The sequence below is a fragment of the Ipomoea nil genome, unplaced genomic scaffold (genome assembly GCF_001879475.1).
Source record: "Ipomoea nil cultivar Tokyo-kokei standard unplaced genomic scaffold, Asagao_1.1 scaffold0666, whole genome shotgun sequence".
Taxonomy (NCBI): domain Eukaryota; kingdom Viridiplantae; phylum Streptophyta; class Magnoliopsida; order Solanales; family Convolvulaceae; genus Ipomoea; species Ipomoea nil.
The window spans coordinates 990,781-1,011,736 of record NW_017617094.1 but is presented as its reverse complement, the minus strand read 5'-3'; the positions used below and the strand labels follow the sequence as shown (position 1 = coordinate 1,011,736).

Here is a 20,956-nt window from a genome sequence, read left to right as displayed (position 1 = left end):
TTTGATTTTACATTTTTGTCCTCAAATTTAACACCTATCTAAGTGAGATTTAATGCAATGACCAAAATTGAAACAAAATCAATAGTTAAGGCACTAATTTTGGTTAAATTAAAAGTTGAAGATAAAAATTAATAAAAGTTAATAGTCTAAGGATCATTTCTGGAAAGTAAATTGTAATTTTGGTCCTATGAGTATTGGGGGTCTTGTTAATTGCAATCCATGACTTTCAAAACTGTTAATTTAGTACTTTAACTATTCAATTTTTATCAATTTTTGCCACTCCGGCCGAATTACCGGCTAAAAGTCACCAAAAAATTGTAATAGTTAAAATAACGAGAGTATTTTAGTCAATTTACATCTCTTTTCTTTCTCCCACATTCCTTCGTCGGATCTATTGCAAATTCGTCAGAGAAGAAGGTCGCCCGTGAACGCCAGAGAAAAAGTAGTACTTCGACGAAAACATACTTTGTTGGAGCTGCTTGATGGGCTATGAATTGCTTCATGAATGTTACCGAAGCTGAAATACGAGGTAGTGTTGTTGTCGAGAAACTGGCTACACCTAATGATGCCACCACCGTCTGTGTAGGGCGAAGAATTATTATTATAGAAAATTACACTTTTAATCTTATAACTGTTGGAGTCTTGTTAATTTTAGTACTTGACTTTGAAAACTAATAATTTAGTTATGTAACTATGCAATTTTTAACACATTTAGTCCTTCCGGTCAAATCACCGGCCAAATATCGCCGAAAAAACTTAACCCTTTTTGAATTATTTATTCATGAGAGCAAAATAGTCAATTAAAGTCACCTTCTTCTTCCTTGCACCTACTCGCTGTCTAATTCAAGCGACCTTCTTCTTTCTTGTCATTAATTAACAAAATAAATTGCCATTGTTATCTTTATGCTTCGCCGAAAGGGAAGTGGTTTCAAGAAAGGGATGATTCGAAACCACCGCAATCTCACTTAGTACGCGAAGAAATTCGGCGACAATCTCACCGGAGCTGGCCAAAGAGGAGCTCCACACGCAGGGGGTGGAGTTCAGGTCCCACAATCGGAACATCGTGCTCAACTTCTTCACCGGGAAGGAACAGGAGATGGTGTTCACCGTCTACGGCGAGCACTGGCGAAAGATGCAACGGATCATGGCGTTGAATGGCGAAAGGAGTAGATTGGCGTTGAAGGGCGAAAAGAGTGTCCTTTGAGGCACTGGCCAGGAGGACTAAATGAGTTAAAAATTGCATAGTTACAGAATTAAAATATTAGTTTTTAAAGTCAAGTACTGAAATTAACAATACACCCGTAGACATTTATGAGTCATGAGAATTTCCTTATGTGTTCTAAGAGGGTGGAATGACTTTGAGAAAGGAATATAACTCTTTCTCTTGTTCAAGCTGCGTATTTAGAAGGACTATCGCTTCCGAAGTTCTGAGCTTCAGACACAGATAGTGAACGCGTTAAAGTAATCTGCGTCCGTCGGATGTTTCAGACGCAGATTGTTAGGACTTTTTTTTGAATAAAACACCCAGTTCGTCGTCTTCCCCACACCCCACAGCCACTACGCCCTCCGCTGCGCTTCTTCTCTGCCGCACTCCTCCATCTTCTTCTTCGAATTCCATTGTCTCTTTGTCGTTCTCGCTTCGTCGTCTCTCCGCCTCCATCGTCTTCATCGCAAGGTCATCGCCGGTCATCCTCGCCCCATCTCTCCAGGTCGTCTCTATCGCATTCTCATCCTCACGACCTCCACGGCGACGACGATCTGCATGTTTAGTCCCACGGAGGGAGGTCCTATTGTTTGGCCTTCTGTGGAAGAGACAACGAAGGGATTCTTGGAGTTTTGGGGGCCGGGCTTCCAAATGCGGAGACGACTAAGGACATGGATTTGAAGAGATTTCCGTAGGCGGTGCTGTTCCTGTCTGGTATGTATATGCATACTTTTAATCTACAAGCTAATGTTATGTGATGGTCACAGTAATTGCGATCTTGAGGGAAATTATTGTATTCTATTTATTTTATAGGCAAGTTGATCTGTATGTATTATTTAGTATTTACTCGTCATATGCTCTCTTAATGCTTACAGATTGCTCTTCTATCTGCTACTTATAATTATCCTATGAAAGACTCTTGTAAAGAAATTGGGTTTAAGATCTAAAAGGTTTAATTTCCTTGTGGCTTTCTGATTTATGATCATTGCATTTCCACTTTAGGGTGATTGTACAAGATGGACAAATGAGAAGCACAACTTATATCTTTACGAGGCAGATCTCCATAAATGTCATAAGCTTCATAGTGAGAAGAAATGCTTGCAAGAATATAAATAAGGTATTTCTTTGATCTGTAGTATTATATTCCTAAGTTTGATTGCTTTGATATGTAATATGATTTCAACCATGAATTTACATGTAAGCCATTTTTTTCCTTGGAATGCCTTGTCATTTCCCTGATGAATAATGAAGCATTTTTTCAATTGTTAGTATGTGCATGAACTTATGAAGCTCAATATTACACATCTAACTATCCCCTGCCTTGCAGTGATCATGAAGGTGGGAATGTTAGTGCTCACACTGGTCACCTGGTAAGATGTAATTTGAGGGTTATAAAAATCACATATTTTTAGACTTGTTTATCAATCCGTATGTGGAGTTTGAGATATGCTTATATGTCTGAATGTATGCCATAGTGTTATTTATTTCTCTTACATCACCTTCCTTTGGCTACTTGCTTTTGGTACTCACTCATTAATTGCTTGGTGTTACGCCAACTACCATGACACAAGCTCGTGAACCTTCTGAACCAGACAAGGAAAGATCCACTATACAAGGAAAGAACATTAATTTGAGGAGGACAAATCAAGAGAAGATAAAGGCTGGATGGATGACAAATGATTATGTCTATAATTAAAGGATTGAGAAGATTGGATGGTATCACAGAAAAAGAAGGAATCATGCTAGCAAGGAAATATTAATTTGTTTACATTCAATAAGTTTTCTATATATTGTACGCACCTTTGTTTTATTGCAGTAAGAAGAATTCAAGCATTGTTTTTCTTAATTCTTGTCTTTGGAGTTTTACGTGCACTCGAAGCTCGTAACTGAGTCGTACTTGCTCGAAAGGTACAACGATACGCTAGCGTATCAATTGGTGCTTTCATTTTTGTCCTCACCTCTCGTTTTTTTTTTTTTTTTTTTGCCTACCCACCATGTCAACTTCAAACACCACTCAAACCCCCCCAGTTGACATTGAAGGTAGTAACCAGAATCCTTCGGAACAGCCGTGGGAAGCATCTATCTCTGCTTTGCAGCAACAATTGAATCAACAAGCCCTTTTTACACATCATAGCACACAGGCGTTGCAACGGTCCATGCATCAACTTCAGCAGACCATGGACAATATGAGCATATCAATGCCATCCATGCCCACACAACAAGACATGTTGGATCCACCACACATCGGTCATCACACTACTTTTCCCGACTCAAACAACAAGCCAAATTGCCTCAAGTTTGATCCTCCAAAATTCTCAGGGACTGACCCCGACGGATGGATTTTTCGGGCTCAATAATATTTTGAATACAATAATATTTCATCTGAACAACGACTACGGGTTACATCATTATTGATGGAAGGAGAGGCCTCAGAATGGTTCCGTTGGATGAAGAACAACCGTCTCTTGACTTCGTGGTTAGATTTTACAACTCAAGTCAAGTTGCGATTTGATCCGTCTCATTTTGAAGATTTCGTTGGCCAACTTTCAAAACTAACATAGCTTACGACGGTTGGAGCATACCGTAGTGCATATGAAAAGTTGTTGAACAAGGTAACTAACGTTCCAGCACCGGTCTTAATTTCTATGTTCATGGACTGAAACCGCTGATCCGTAGGGAGGTTATGCGAGCCAAACCAGCATCACTAACTGCTGCGTTTGCTTTAGCACATGAGGTTGAGGCACAACATACTGATTTCCAGACAGAACTACGGGCTACGGCCTTGCTAGTACAAAGACGCCATTACCCAAACTCCTCCCAAATAACCCCATATCCAGTTCCACATAACCCACAACCACACCAGCCAACTGCCCAGATTCAAAACCCTTCAAATTTAAACAGAAATACACCCTTATCATTACCGGTAAAACATATTACCCCAGCTATGCGCCAAGAGAAAATTGAGAAGGGCCTCTGTTTTAGTTGTGATCAGAAGTGGTCCCGCAATCATAAGTGCCCCAACCGTTTCCTCTTGTTTGAAGCACACGAGGAAGACATTGAGGAGGCCATGGAATCTAATGAGCAGCTTTTGACCGGGGACGTTTCCAGTTTGAACTCTCTATCCAGTTCGGTCACGCCACGATCATTACGTCTCATGGGGTTCATAGGAAATGGTCAAGTGCAAGTCCTCATTGATGGTGGAAGCACCCACAATTTCATTCAGCCCGCCGTAGCTGAAAATCTAGCTCTTCCCCTCACTATTGTTAAACCGTTTCGGGTCTACATTGGCAATGGAGATTCTTTGGCATGTAATATGCTCTGCAAATCAACCCTTTTGAAGCTGCAGGGCCATGAATTTGCTGTCAATTTTTTTGTTCCACCCATTCAAGGACCTGATGTTGTCCTCGGTGTTCAATGGTTACAGGAACTTGGAAAGATAACACATGATTACTCCGAACTAACCATGGAATTTTCTTGGCAGGGGCAGAATATTTTGTTGCAAGGTGACCAACCATTGTTGCCCACACAAATTTCTTTTCATCACCTGCAAGCGTTATTCTCAGAAAATGAAATCATGGAGGGTTACGAGTTATTTTTGCACACAACCAGCTCCTCAGTGCACGACGACATTCAATTCCCTTATGACGTTCCTGTTCAAATTCAGAATGTGCTACAACAATTTAGAACTGTGTTTCAGACTCCGTCGGGCCCCCCACCTCGACGGCAAACCGACCATCAAATCCATCTGTTACCTGATACGAAACCAGTGAATGTGCGTCCTTATCGCTACCCCCACTATCAAAAGACAGAAATAGAGAAGTTGGTTCGGGACATGCTCGAACAAGAGATTATCCGCCCAAGTCTCAGCCCGTTTTCTTCACCAGTGTTGTTGGTCAAAAAAAGGGATGGGAGTACACGGTTTTGTGTCGACTACCGGGCCCTAAACAAAGTTACAGTGCCGGATCATTTCCAATACCCACCGTTGACGAACTGTTTGATGAGCTTGGTGGTGCTAAATATTTTACTAAGCTTGATCTTCGAGCAGGGTATCACCAAATTAGGATGCACGATGAAGATATTTTCAATACAACATTCCGGACACATGAAGGCCATTATGAGTTTCTAGTAATGCCACGAATGCCCCGTCAACATTTCAGGCCACAATGAATCGTCTGTTCTCTCCCTACTTACGAAGATTTGTCATCATTTTCTTCGATGACATTTTGGTCTACAGCCCATCCATGGAGCTTCATGTGCAGCACCTCCATATCATACACGAGACTCTGGGAGCTGAATTTTTTTATATGAAACTCACAAAATGCTCTTTTTGCAAGACCTCCGTAGACTATTTGGGACACATTATTAGTGAAGGGGCAGTTCATGCAGATGAGGAAAAGGTAGCTGCCATGAACAATTGGCCAACTCCAAAGACTGTTAAACAATTACGTGGGTTTCTTGGGTTGACGGGATATTACCGGTGTTTTATACGTCATTATGCTCACATTACTGCACCCCTCACTGATTTGTTGAAGAAAGATGCTTTCACATGGATAGAGGAAGCACACAAGGTTTTTTTGGCCCTTAAGCATGCTATGTCCACGGCCCTTGTTTTGCGATTGCCAGATTTTGAAAAACCATTTGTACTGGAAACCGATGCCTCAATCACAAGGGTGGGTGCAGTCCTCATGCAAGATAACCAACCCTTAGCTTTTTTCAGCAAAAAGCTAGGATCCTGATTACAAGCGGCTTCAACTTATCATCGCGAGCTCTATGCCATTGTGGAGGCAGTGCATAAATGGCGTCAATATTTGATAGGTCGTTCTTTCATCATACGAACCGAACACCGTAGTCTCAAGGAGTTGTGGCAACAATTAGTACACACACCAGATCAACAATTTTATATTCGGAAGTTATTAGGGTTCCACTTCACCATTGAATATAAGCCAGGAACCACAAATAAAGAAGCGGATGCCTTGTCACGAGTGGAATCCTGGGAGGATGATGGGGCAGCTACCATGTTCTCTGTTTTTTGCCAACCATTATTGTTCCTGATTGATGATATTAGAGCTGAAAATGCATCTTTGGAGGATCTTCGAGCTCTACACACTAAAGCACGTGCTGGTACACTGTTGCATCCTTTCATGGTTCATGACGATATAGTTTTCCACAACAATCGTTACTTTATTAGCCACCATTCGAACCTCAAGAATAGTATTTTGCATGAATTCCACACGGCACCAACAACAGGTCATCCAGGGGTTAAACGGACGTTGGCAAAACTGTTAACAACATTCTTTTGGCTCAATATGCGTAACGAAGTTAGGCAGTTTGTGGCTTCTTGTGTTACCTGTCAGCACACAAAATATTCCACTCAACCGCCTACAGGCTTTCTCCAACCATTACCAGTCCCAGATATGGTGTGGCAGCAAGTTACAATGGATTTTATCACCCATCTACCTTCATCTCGAGGATTCACTGTCATATTAGTGGTGGTTGATCGGTTGTCAAAAGTCGCTCATTTTGGTCCATTGCCAACAGGATTTGATGCGCCAAAAGTTGCAGCGTTGTTCACAACCATGGTGGTAAAATTGCATGGTTTCCCAGACTCAATCATTTCCGACTGTGACGTGATTTTTATGAGCTACTTTTGGAGAGAGCTTTTTCGTCTTAGTGGAACTACACTCAAACGAAGCACGACATATCACCCCCAAACTGATGGGCAAACAGAGGTGGTTAATCGAGGCTTAGAACAATACCTCCGAGCTTTTACACATGCTCGCCCGATGCGCTGGTACGATTTCCTTTCTTGGGATGAATATTGTATAAATACTACTTACCATGAGGGACTCAAAATGACTCCTTTTCAAGCACTATATGACTGTCCACCACCCACAATCCCACGCTACACAGCAAATGCCAGTAAAATTGCCACAATTGACGAAATGCTTGTGGAAAGGGATGGACTGATAAAAGAACTCCAGGCCAATCTGTTAGATGCGCAACACAGGATGACACAACGGGCAAACTCCAAGCGTAGAGACGTATCGTTTCAAATAGGTGATGAAGTCCTGTTAAAACTCCAACCATAACGTCAACACTCAGTGACTAAACGATAATCTCAAAAGTTAGCATGCCGTTTTTATGGGCCATTTCCAATTATTGAAAAGATTGGGGCTGTAGCGTATAGTTTAAAGCTGCCAGAAACATCAAAGATACACCCAGTGTTTCATGTGTCGTTGCTACGTCCGGTCCGGACATCCGCACCTCTACCAACAGTCATTCCTCTCCCAACAGAATTCTGGGATGGTAAACCAGTTTCCAAACCTGTGGCTTTGGTAGATACTCGAACGGTGTTGCGTAATGGAAGGCAGGAAGAGCAGATATTAACACAATGGAGCGATGGTGGTCCTGCTGATGCAACGTGGGAACCTGCCGCAGTCATTGCCAAGTATTTTGACAACCAACACCTTGAGGACAAGGTGGTTTCCGATGGGGTCGGGAGTGTTACGCCAACTACCATGACACAAGCTCGTGAACCTTCTGAACCAGACAATGAAAGATCCACTATACAAGGAAAGAACATTAATTTGAGGATGACAAATCAAGAGAAGAAAAAGGCTGGATGGATGACAAATGATTATTTCTATAATTAAAGGATTGAGAAGATTGGATGGTATCACAGAAAAGGAAGGAATCATGCTAGCAAGGAAAGATTAATTTGTTTACATTCAATAAGTTTTCTATATATTGTACGCACCTTTGTTTTATTGCAGTAAGAAGAATTCAAGCATTGTTTTTCTTAATTCTTGTCTTTGGAGTTTTACGTGCACTCGAAGCTCGTAACTAAGGAGTCGTACTTGCTCGAAAGGTACAACGATACGCTAGCGTATCACTTGATCAGGTGGCCAGTGCTCTTTTAGATCCTTACCTCTCATTTGCAGCTGCATTGAATGGTCTAGCCGGACCATGATGTAATTTAGAATGCTTATATGGATATTCAACTCTAAATATTGTACAGGAAAAAAGTTGTATTATTATTATAAAAAAATTAATTTTTTTATCAAATATTTTTTTTAAAAAAAAATTAAGAATTGCGTCTGTTGCTGGACCGAAACAGACGCAGATTCTCTTTTTTAAAAACGAAACTGACAATCTGCGTCCTATCATGTCTACTATATGTGTCCGAAGTTACCTCAGGCGCATTGTACATACAATCTGCGTCTCTTGCATATGCGTCCGTGGTACTTCGAACACAAATGACTGATTCTGTATTAGTGATGGTGATCAGCGAGAATCCAGCATCGTCGGCCACCACCACGGCTTTCACTGATGACCTTCTTCTCCAACGAATTTGCAGTAGATCCGGCGAAGGAATGATGGAGAAAGAAAAGAGATGCAAGAGACTAAAATACCATCATTATTTTAACTATTATAATTTTTCGGGTGAGTTTTAATCGATAATTGATAAAAATTAAATAATTAATGTACTAAATTAACAGTTTTGAAAATTATAGATTGCAATTGTGAGTATATAGCCATTAACGTGCAATCCAACTATCAGCTTAGGCTTTTAGTTGAGATGGAGCACATGCATCAATTTGGTATCAGAGCCAGACCAAAGGTCATGGGTTCGAATCTCAACGCCACTCATAAGCAACTACGGTTTACCGGTCCATGTATTGCTTGGAACCCACCGCACACGTGAGGGGGCGTGTGAGTATAGGCCATGGAGCATTGCTATACCGTAGGACGGCGGTAATGCGCCGCACACGTGAGGGGGCGTGTGAGTATAGGCCATGGAGCATTGCTATACCGTAGGACGGCGGTAATGCGCCGGAGCACATACCCGGTGAAATCCCAGCATTGTGGCAATAACAGAGGCGTGCATTGCTATACCGTAGGACGGCGGTAATGCGCCGGAGCACATACCCGGTGAAATCCCAGCATTGTGGCAATAACAGAGGCGTGCCGGGAGCAGCACCCTGCAGCGACGGCATTCCGAGGAGTGCCGGAGCAACGTCCTAAGGCAACATCCAGCAGTAGCCTCCCCGATGATGGTGGCCGACGGTGAGAAGAAGATTAGTGCAGCATTCCGATGATGGTGTCGACGAAGGAATGGTGGCCGACGGTGAGAAGAAAATTAGTGCGGCATTCCGATGATGGTGTCGACGAAGGAGTGCCGGAGCAACGTCCTAAGGCAACATCCAGCAGTAGCCTCCCCGATGATGGTGGCCGACGGTGAGAAGAAAATTAGTGTCTCTCATGTGTCTGCAGCGACGGCATTCCGATGATGGTGTCGACGAAGGAGTGCCGGAGCAACGTCCTAAGGCAACATCCAGCAGTAGCCTCCCCGATGATGGTGGCCGACGGTGAGAAGAAAATTAGTGTCTCTCACGTGTCTGCAGCAACATCCTGACAATGGTGAAAACAGTCAGAAAAAGCCTCCTCAATGATGGTGGCCGACTGTGAGAATTGACAATGGTGAAAATAGTAAGAGAAAATTAGTGTCTCTTCTTGTTCTTCCCCAATCAAAGTTGCTTAGAACCCACCGCACACGTGAGAGGGCGTGTGCGACTACGGTTTAAGGAGGCGTGTGAGTATATAGCCATTAACGTGCAATCCAACTATCAGCTTAGGCTTTTATTTGAGATGGAGCACATGCATCAAACAATTTACTCTTAATTCTTATATATATATATATATATATATATATATATATATATATATATATATATATATATATATATATATATATATATATATATACTAGCATTTTGTACGCGCGATGCGCGAACACTTATGCCCAATATTAAAATATTGTTAAGTAACCAAATTTAAAAAATTAGTTAAAATTATATATCACAATTTCTTAAAGTAATGATATTTTTGAATTATCATATATTTGAATATAGTGATAAAAAAAAAAAAAAAAAATATATATATATATATATATATATATATATATATATATAGGATCATATGAGGTCATGTTCCCACATGAGGTCTAAGGTCAAAATCTGGCCTTTGATTGTGCGTTGATCTATGGTTGTTGTTTTTTCAGATTTTTATTTTGTCTTTATTTTTTCTTTTGCCGCGTGAGTGTGTAAGGGCTTTTTTGTCTTTGTATTTTTCTTTCCTATTTATTGGGTGTGTTTGTCGGCTAAGTTGCTCGTTTTAAGGAGTTTAATACATGGTAATTAAATATTGTGAACGTTTATAATCTGATGTAGCGATCAACTTTATACACTTTCTAGTTTTTGTGATTTTTCCTTGCATCGTTTCATAGTTATTCAATTTTTTCGTATTTCTCTGCTTGAAGGCTTATGGATTCTCTTCGTTTGTTTCTTGTATATTTTAATTAAGCATCGGTTGGTATTTGGTTTGTGTATAAGTATGTGTCCATTTGTATGACATGCGTTTTAGGTGTTGTGGTTTGATGTTGTTTATGGTGTTTTAATTTTTATATTTCAGTCGTGGGTCTTGGATTAGTGATTGTTTATTTGGTTTGGTTTTATGTCGTAGTTGTATTTCTGATTTTCGTTTGTTAATAAGTGCCATTAGCATATGTTTTTCGTTATAAATTGTTTTGCTAATTTATGCATTGCGGTATTTGTTTGACATTATGACTTATGTGTCCTGGGTTTTTGTTCGCTGTTAGGATATTGCCCAGGTAGTTTGTGGATTTCGGTATACATGGTATTTTGCATTTTATATTGGTTTGAAGGTTTTTGTTTTGTGGGGGATGGGTGGTTACTTCGTAAAGTGCATATTTTGGTATTTGATTTGTGCATGTTTTCGTTTTTTAATAAGTGCCATTGGCATATGTGTTTCGTTATAGATTGTTCTGCTAATTTATGGATTTCGGTGGTGGTCTGACTACATGGCTTGTGTGTGCTGGGTTTTTGTTCGCTGTTAGGATATTATGTTGTTAGTTTTGTCCATTTCGGTGTACATGGCATTTGCATTTTATATTGGTTTTGAAGGTTTTTGGTTTGTAGGGGGTAGGGGTTTACTTCGTAAAGTGCATGCTTTGTTATTTGATATGTGCAAGCAGCGTGTTTTTTTTTTTTTTTTTTTTTTTGGAATGTTTTGCATGTCGATTTTATTTGACTGGTTTTGTGTTTGTGTGTATATTTCTGTTTGATGTTTGTGCAGTACGGTCGGAATCGCTGCAAGGGTGTGTTATGGACGTGTCCCCCGATGGGACTAAGTTTTGGACGCCTTCGTGTGATGAGGCGGTTAGGCCTTTTGAGGGGCTGACCCTATTGCGAAGGAAAATTTTTCAGCTTTTGGAGATGTGGTGTCGTTTGATGCAACTTATGGGACTAATAGGTCAAGTTGATGTTCGTCCTCCTCCAATCTCTAATAACAAGGGTGGTGGTAAACGTTACAAAAGTACAAGGGAATTAGCTATTGAAAAGTCGGGTCGTCGCCAACGCCAATGCCAAACTTGTGAAAAGTATGGGCATAATAGTCGTACCTGCCCGATGCGCAACGTTGATGTATGACGAAGGGGGTCGTATTGCTCTTTGGATTAAATTTAAATTTAAACACATTGCTATGTTTTTTACTTCACTAATGACTTGGTTTTATTCGGCATTTGGTGGTGGGTTTCAATAATGGATTTGTTGTGTCTTGTTATTTGGATTTTGTGTTTCTATGCCGTGGAATAATTTTATATTATCCGTTTTTTATATAAGTTGGTCGTGGTATTATTTCATTCCTTTTTCTCCTATTTCGAAACCACCCCCTACTTGCACAGTATAGGTTACTGCCGTTGCACATTGTCTCTGGAATTTTGTGCGAATTTGCACGAATCCCTCCTTCGATGTTGCACAAATATCCATATGTCTTGTAACCGACTATACGCGTTTGTTGTTTTTTTATTTTGCTTCCTCTCTTGGTTAACACCCGCCTAATGAACGGTTTATGTTAGGTACTGGGATATTATATATGTTTTTGAGTGGTGTCTTGCACATTCGGTCACTTTGATGTACCATATTATTTCGACTAAAGGGTGTCATGCAAACATCCCTGTTATTAAATCTTCAATGTTAAGTTGCTTTATTTCCGGTGCACCGACCACTCACCTACCGAGTGTCATGCAGCACATCCCACTTGCACACTACTGTTCGTTGTCGGTGCACAAGGTGACTGGATTTTTGTGCACTTCTGCACGTATGCTTCCATCAATGTTGCAAAACAATTCATATGTACTATAGATGACTATACACGTTTGTCTGCTTTATTTTTTATTCCCCTTTTTGTTAACTTCCCCCCAACGCACAGTTTAGATTAGGTGTGTCATTCAGTTCCTTCGATTTACCATATTATTTCGAATAACGGGTGTCTTGCGAACATGCATTTTAATATAACTTCAAAGTTAAGTTGGTTTATTACCGTCGCGGGGATGCCCCCTACCGTGTGGCATTTTATATTTCTGTTTGGGTGCACATCACCTGAACGTGTCTTAATCTATTTAGCGTTCTACGGGTTATTATTTGTTGCCATTTATCATTGCATTCATACAGTAGCCGGCGATGCACATACTGATTCATCCAGATGTAACGCCTTTGCACACTGGTGTACTCCACTACAAATTGGCTCAGAATAATAACACAAACAGGCAGAAAAACATCATCCCTACCTCTCATTATATACTCTTTACACTGCATAAGTTTTATAAACCCCTTTCATCACAGTTTCAAAAACAACCAATTTCATACAATTCACAACACGTTTTTGATTTGTGCATTATAACATACCACCACCGTGCTTCTACACAAACGGGCAACTAAACAGCCATGTTTTCCACTGATGGTAGTCGTAAAAAAAAAAAACAGAAAACATAAAAAAAAAAAAAAAAAAAACAGAACAACCATCGTCTATCGTATAGAGGTTCTCATCGGAAACTACACAATAATATACCCCTATTCACGTTTATTTCTCCCCAACCCTGCCGGTATTTCAGATTCCGACTGAATCGCCGACTTCAACAACTACACGCACAGTGTTTTTTTTCCCCAAATCAAACCCACCATTCTCTGGTTCCCTAACTCATAATCAACTAACACATACATGCAATTGCATTTTGCACTCAATCGCTCCTAAAAAAATCAGAGTGTTTAAAAAAAACACAAAAAAAAAAAAAAAAACAAAACTTACGCAGTCTGCTCGTTGCGTCGATCGACGCACGCCAGGTGCTCCGCCTTGGGGTTCCGTAAGCCATTGATTCCGTTGTTGAAGTCGCCGGTCGGAGTTTGTGTTTGGCGCTGTCGGTTCGTCTGCTCCAAATCTCTCCAGTGTGCAAAACCGTCAGTCTCCTTATTATTAGCAACTTTGAACCCTACACTGTCAAGACCCGTAAACAAAGGGATTTCCTTCTTTGTCTTGCACAATTAACAGTATAATTACTTGTTTACCCCCAACTTAATTACATATTAAGTAACAAGGCAGCGTACGTGGCGTTTGAATTCCATCTAGCCATCATTTTTGGGCCGTTAGATCGTCTCATCTTAGGGTGGGATTTTGACCTCAAACCTCACCTAACACATAAACCTCACTAGAACCCCACCCTATATATATATATATATATATATATATATATATATATATATATATATATATATATATATATATATATATATATATATATATATATATATAATTTACAAATAATACTAAGCTAACGCCCACATATATGATATATTGATATGTATACACAAATAATATATATACATATTATTTATAATTAAAATTTAATATTCATATAAATATTTAATTAAATATAATTTATAATTAAATTAATTGTTATATGATAATTTTAATAAAATTATAACTAAAAATAGGAAAAAGATACCAGGACTATGTGGTCCAATGGTACCCGGGTTGGACTTCCATTAGGAAGGTTGTGAGTTCAAGCTTCAGTGGAGGCGTTATTAGCTCCTTGTGTTTCAGTAGGTTGAGAAAGTATATGAACAGATACTACAATGTAATAGAGCTAGTAGCATTCAAAAAAATAGGAAAAAGATATAATAAGATTGGTGGACATGTTAAGCAAAATGTATATATTTATTAGCATATAAAAAAAGAGACAAAAATTAAGGACATAACTTGTATTGGCACTTATTATGTTTTTAGATTAGATATATATTATTTTTTTTGAAAAGGAATTAACTCTTATATTAATTGTTCACAGCTGGATATTTAAAAAGAAAAGTTTAAAATGTATAAAAGAATGTTACTTTAATTTGATCGAGATCAATGTGTCGGCCATTAATTGTCCTTTCACATGAATGGAGATTTAAAATAAATAATAAACAAACAAAAAAAACAAAAGTTAATTAAAAGGGAAAATGACACTTTTTCCCCCTATGTTATATATTTATAGCATTTTTTCTCCCTCAATTATTTATGTAAGCACATTAACCCCCTCAATTATTTTAAAAGTGGTGGTTTCCCCCCCTAATATATTAAATTGACATTTCTACCCTTAAAGTAAACATTTTATTTATTTTACTTCTCCAACAAATTATTGCGTATATGTAGCGATTACCACGGTTCGGTTCGAACTGAACCAGATACTATAGCAATCGAATTAAAAGTTTTCAGTTATGATTCAGATCTAGAACCCAATATTTGGATTTCAATTTATTAAATTTAAGAATAAAAAAAAACTGGATCATGAACCGGCGGTTCCGGATCCCGTTCGCGATTTTGAACTGTCTATATTTTAAAATTTTATTTTTTATTTTAAAATAGTTTAAATTCAACAATAAATGTATTTTATTTTTTCAGTTCGGAACATGAATCGGCCATTCCAGTTCGCGATTTTAATAAACTCTAAATATCGCGTTTTGATTATAAATTGTAATTGGAATATTTTGGTTTGGTTACTATAGTATCTGGTTTGAACCAAATTATAGTAATAATTTATTGAAGAATAAAAATAAATGAAATATTTATTTTAAGGGTAAATATGTCCATTTAACATTTAAGGGGGAAAAAGAGCCACTTAAATAATTGAGGGGGAAAAAGTGCTATAAGTATATAACATAGGGGGAAAAAGTGTCATTTTCCCTAATTAAAATGTATAAAAGATTGTTACTTTGACATTATCGCATCTGCCATTAATTGTTAAATAATTGCGCACCTCAATAATGGCAATTATGGCATGTGTTTTCTGAACTGAGCTTCGTAAGAAAACATCCAACTGAAAATTATACTAGCTAGCTAGTAGCTACCCATTCATTCTTCGCTGGTGACTAATTTTGGTCAAATTAAAAATTAATGATAAAAATTGATAAAAGTTAATACTTGAAGAACCGTTTTTGAAATTAACTCTTATATGAAAAAAATTGTAACTTATACTCTTCACAAATATGCCAATTATCAGTGCCACTTTTAAATTATATTAGTGGTGTAAATGTTTACACTTTATTTTTAAAATATGACCTATATTGCACCTCTCCTGAATTATTAGCAAGATAAATGTGGTTACTCACCATATTCCTTATTCGAAGACCACGTTTTTTTTTCTCAATTTTGTTTCTTCGTTTGTTCTTCTTCCGCTCACAACAATATTTCTCCTTTTCCCTATTAGGAGATGGGCAATATATGTCACATTTTAAAAATTGAAAAGCAACATTATATCATTAATAATTCAGATGTGACATTAATAATTGGCATATATATTTACAATTTTCTTCTCTTATATTAATTGTTCACAGCTGGATATTTATAAAGAAAAAAAAGTTTAAAATGTAAAAAAGAAAGTTTAAAAAGAATACAAGATTGTTACTTGAGTCCATTGAGATTATTGTGTCGGCTATTAATTAACCATGTCCATTAAAGTACAGGAATTAAATTGAACAAAATTAAGGTATATAGATTAAATTGAACAAAATATTATAATACAGGGACCTAACAAGTACTTTGACCAATCTGACCGTTATTAATTAACCCCGTGTAAACTTTAATATATCAATCGTTATATCGTGGACCGCAGTGCACATGCACTGCGGTCTAAACGGCGTCGTTTCAGTTAGGAGCGCGCATATTTGGTGTAGTAATTATCAACTGACACTACAGTGTATCTAAATCGATACTGCTTCACGTATTATTTTATATATTATTAACTGAAACTGCAATTCAATTGAAGTGAAACTGTAGTTGTGTTGAAATGAAACTACAGTGTATCTAAACTGACACTGCCTCACGTATTATTTTTATATTATCAACTGAAACTGCAATTGAATTGAAATGAAGTTGTAGGTGTGTTGAAATGAAATTGCAGTGTATATAAAATGAAACTGAATAACATTTCATATTTTTGAGTGTATATTGTGTAATGAAGCTGCAGTTATATCAAAATGATCATGTAGTGTGTTTTAATGAAACTATGATGTATATAAAATAAAATTAAATAATATTTTCACATATTTGGGTGTTATAATATGGAATGAAACTGTAGTTATATTGAAATTAAACTGTAGTTATATCGAAATGAAACTACATTATATACAAAATAAAACTGAATAACAGAGTTACTTTTTGCGGAATGGTGCGAAACGACGCGAAACAGATTGTGTTTCTTTTTATTAAATAAAACGATATCGTTTTGACGCGCGGCGTATAATCGACTATGCACCGCGGTGCACGATATAATTGGCCTTAATATATGCCTATGGTTTTGGTCCACTATGATATTATATTATTATTGCGTCGGCCATTAATTGCGCATCTCAATAATATAATTGTATAATGTTTGTTGTGAAGTCTGAACTGAACTTCATAAGAAAAAACATTGCCAACGACGACTAGCTTTCCATTCATCATATCGCCAGTGAAAGTAAAACCTGAACTTCATTCCTGGCCGTACTAATGGCGGAGGCTGCTGTAGAGTTTCTTCTGGAAAAACTGTCATCGTTGATCGTTTCAGAGTACTCACTGCTGGGAGGGCTCAAAGAAGACGCAGAAGACATCAAGAATGCTTTGGATCGTCTAAAGGCGGGTTTGAGAGTTGCAGACGAGATGGAAGAAATTGATTCTCAAGCTCAAGCCTGGGTGAAGATAGTCCGGGAGCTGGCTTATGACACCGAAGATGTTCTTGACGAATTCCTGTTCCGATTTGGAGGTGGCCAGACCGGTGGAGGATTCTACGCTAAAATCAACAACATATACACTTCCCTCAAGAACTTGAAAGCCCGGCGAAGGCTTGCTCTTTCACTGCAAAGGATCAAGGCCAAACTCAACGACAACTCCCAGTATCAGCCAAGCTTCCCTACAACCTCTACGGGGACTACTATTCACGCCCACAACAAAAGGCCGTATGATAGTAGAGGGGATGCTCGTTTGGTAGAAGAGTCGGATCTGGTAGGTATTCACTATCCAAAGCAATATCTTGTTAATCTCTTACTTGCTAACGATGAGGAGTTGAAGGTTCATGCTGTAGTGGGCACTGGGGGATTGGGAAAGACGACTTTGGTTAAACAAGCATACGATGATGCGGAAGTAAAAAATCACTTTCAGTATCGTGTGTGGGTAACAGTTTCTGAAACGTTCGAGATTAAGGAGTTGTTGAAAGATGCAATTAAGCAATTTGTGCAGCAAACTAAGCAAGGTCTTCCTCTGGACTTTGAAGCCATGAGCTCTACTGGATTGAAAGAATTTGTCAAGGAGAATCTTTCGGGTCGAAGATATATCATTGTTTTCGACGACATATGGGGCATTAATGCTTGGATGGAAATCAAATGTGTTCTTCCCAAACAGGCTTTTGGTAGCCGTGTAGTTATCACGACGCGGAATAGCGAATTAGGTGCCCAAGCATGTCATGATACCCGTGGTGTTGTATACTCTTTAAAGCATTTGTCTCCTGAAGATTCTTCGACTTTGTTTTGCAGAAAGACATTCTTATGTGATTCATGTCCGCAACACTTGGTTAATATCACCACAAACATCTTAAATAGATGTTGTGGTTTACCCCTAGCGATTGTGGTGATTGCGGGGGTGTTGGCCACAAAGACTGAGGACATTGAAGAATGTGAAAGATTCCAGCAAAGCCTCAACTTCCAATTAGTAGAAGGCAATGACACGATGAAGAACATGAAGAATATACTTTCTCTCAGTTACTATGATTTACCATATTATTTAAAGTATTGTTTTTTGTACTTGTGCATCTTCCCAGAGGATTTCATCATCCAAAGAATGCAAGTGGTTCGACTGTGGATTGCAGAAGGATTTGTTAGAGAGAACAACGGACAAGTAAAAGGAAAAATCGCTGAAGCCTATCTTGATGAATTAATTCATCGAAACTTAATCCAAATTGAAAGAAAAACTAGAATTGAAAAGATTAAGGGTTTCCGAGTGCATGACATTTTACGAGAAGTTGTTCTTTCTAAGTCAGTGGAGCAAAACTTTGCAACCATTGCTAATGGACGAAACATAGAATCGTCCAACAAGTTTCGACGCCTAGCAATCCATAAATTTGATGACCAAATTCTAAAGAGCACTTCATCAAAAAAGCATCTTCATTCCTTATTGGTCATCAAACCCCTTTCAACCTTGAATGTGCTACTTTTGTTATCAAAGTTCTTCACGGGAAGTTATTATAATCCTCTAAAGGTCTTGGATTTAGGCAATTCTCAACTAGAGGAAATCCCAGAGCAAGTTTTTAACTTGTTTCAACTGAAGTATTTGAGTTTAAGGGGTACAAAGTTGAGAAGCGTTCCTAAGTCTATTGGATGCCTTCAAAATTTAGAGACACTTGATTTGAGGTACACTCATGTGAATGAGTTACCAGCTGAGCTCTCAAAACTATGTAAACTTCGACATCTCCTCTGTTACTCGAATTCTCTTGGGTGTTATGATCTTTGGAGTTGGAGTATTGATGGTGAAATACCAAGCTTTAATGCTCTATTTAAGGTTGGGGAATTATTGTTTTTACAAAAGTTGTGTCATATACAAGCAAACGATACTACCGGGGAGAAAGTAGTGTCTGAGATAGGAAAGCTAACACAACTAACAAGACTAGGAGTTACTAAGCTGAGACAAGAAGATTGCATAGAATTATGTTCGTCCTTGAAAAAGTTGACAAATCTTTGCTCTTTAGATCTTTGTTTGGCTTCAGAAGATGAGATCCTTGATATTACACTTGATCTTCCTCTTCGTCTTCATCAATTAAAATTAACAATTCTTTTTCTTGTGAAGTCTTATGAAGGGGAAGGATTGTGCTTCAAGGCCGAAAAGTTCTCAAAGCTCAAGTTCCTGTATATCTCTGGGTTTCCGGCACTAAAATGGATAACAATGGAGGAAGGTTCATTGCGTCATCTCGAAACGTTTTCGGTGCGTAATTGCGAACTGCTTGAACAGGTGCCAGTAGGTATTGAATATTTGTCTAATCTTAAGGACATTCATTTCCATGAATTGGCTGACAAATTGATGGAAACTTTAGAGCCAAATGGTAAATACTATGCAAAAATATCTCGCATCCCAAGCATTTACACTTCCAAGTTGATACATGGTAAGCAGACATTTTTTCTTAATGGTCAGAAATTGTAGTATTTGTTAATGGTCATGTAAGTTGTGTTAGTTTTTAATTAATTAATAAGGTGTTAGTTCCAATTGTGTTTAATTTAATTATATTGTCTTACATAGATTTAAAAGTCTTCAATAATATATGTTTTTTTAGAGTCATTGAACCGCACACAATAATGTAATTAGGCCATTGAACTCAAAAAAGCAACAATTAAGTCTCTAAACTAACCCATTTCAAACAATTTGTCCAATTTGCAGGTTTTCCCCTTTCTAACAGGTCACCAAATTTAAAATATATTTTTAAAATAATTAATTAAAATAAGCTAAAATTATTAAAAAAAAAAAAAAAAAAAAAAAAAAAAAGAACTTCGTCTCCGCCGGAGACAAAGATCCCTTCTTTGTCTGTGGCCGAAGACGAAGATACCTTCGTCTCCATGGCCGGAAACAAAGAGTCTCCTTGTCTCCATGGCCGGAGACAAAGAGACTCTTCGTCTCCGGCCATGGAGACGAAGGTATCTTCGTCTCCGGCCACAGACGAAGAAGGTTTCCTCGTCTCCAGCTGGAGACGGAGACGACCTTCGTCTCCATGGTCGGAGACGAAGATACATTCTTCGTCTTTTGCAGTTGACGAGTTTTTTTATTTTTTTTTTGTTTTGTTTAATAAATAATTTTAGTTTATTTGAATTAATTTTTTTAAAAAATTATTTTTAAAATATATTTTAAATTGAGTGATGTGTTAGAAAGGGGAAAACCTGTAAATTGGACAAATTGTTTAAATTGGGTTAGTTTAGGGACTTAATTGTTATTTTTTTTTTGAGTTCAATGGCCTAATGGCCTAATTGCATTATTGTGTGCGGTTCAATGACCTATTTGACTCTTATTTCTTTTTTCTTTTTTTAAACATATATGTTTCTTCAATAATATATGTTTGTAATATCTAAATTAATCGATTATTGATAACTAGAGTTGGCAATGTAGGCTCGGTCTATATGCTATAGTAGTTATTTCTGGTTTTGCCATCCAGTCATGTAATTTGGGATGCCATGGCTCAACCCATGTTACTTCTATCTTCTTTAATTATTGTTCTTTGTATTACTCCGTATTATTTATTTTAAGTTGTACTAGTTTTAATTTTTAAAATCGTTTGGTCCGCATAAAATGGCTCACTTTTTTTTTTTTTTTTTTTTTTTTGAAAACAAAATGGCTCACTCAATCACT

The 20,956-nt window shown here is 38.0% G+C and overlaps 1 protein-coding gene across 2 annotated transcripts; it reads left to right on the top strand.

Moving 5' to 3' along the window:
- The first annotated feature begins 1,826 nt into the window (after nt 1-1,826).
- On the top strand, nt 1,827-19,821 carry LOC109174813 (disease resistance protein RPM1-like). 2 transcript variants are annotated; one of them, XM_019324052.1, is made up of 3 exons: nt 1,827-1,833; nt 14,112-14,118; nt 17,181-19,821. In XM_019324052.1, exon 3 carries the CDS (start codon nt 17,237-17,239, stop codon nt 19,760-19,762), a length of 2,526 nt encoding a protein of 841 aa, XP_019179597.1. In that variant the 5' UTR covers nt 1,827-1,833; nt 14,112-14,118; nt 17,181-17,236; the 3' UTR covers nt 19,763-19,821. The 2 variants fall into 2 exon arrangements, with proteins under 2 accessions (XP_019179597.1, XP_019179596.1); XM_019324051.1 differs by lacking the exons at nt 1,827-1,833; nt 14,112-14,118 and having other exon boundaries at nt 16,940-19,821.
- The last annotated feature ends 1,135 nt before the right edge of the window (nt 19,822-20,956 follow it).

Bases quoted from the DNA above. Each gene is read 5' to 3' on its own strand.
- LOC109174813 (XM_019324051.1), top strand. From the start codon at position 17,087: ATGGCGGAGGCTGCTGTAGAGTTTCTTCTGGAAAAACTGTCATCGTTG.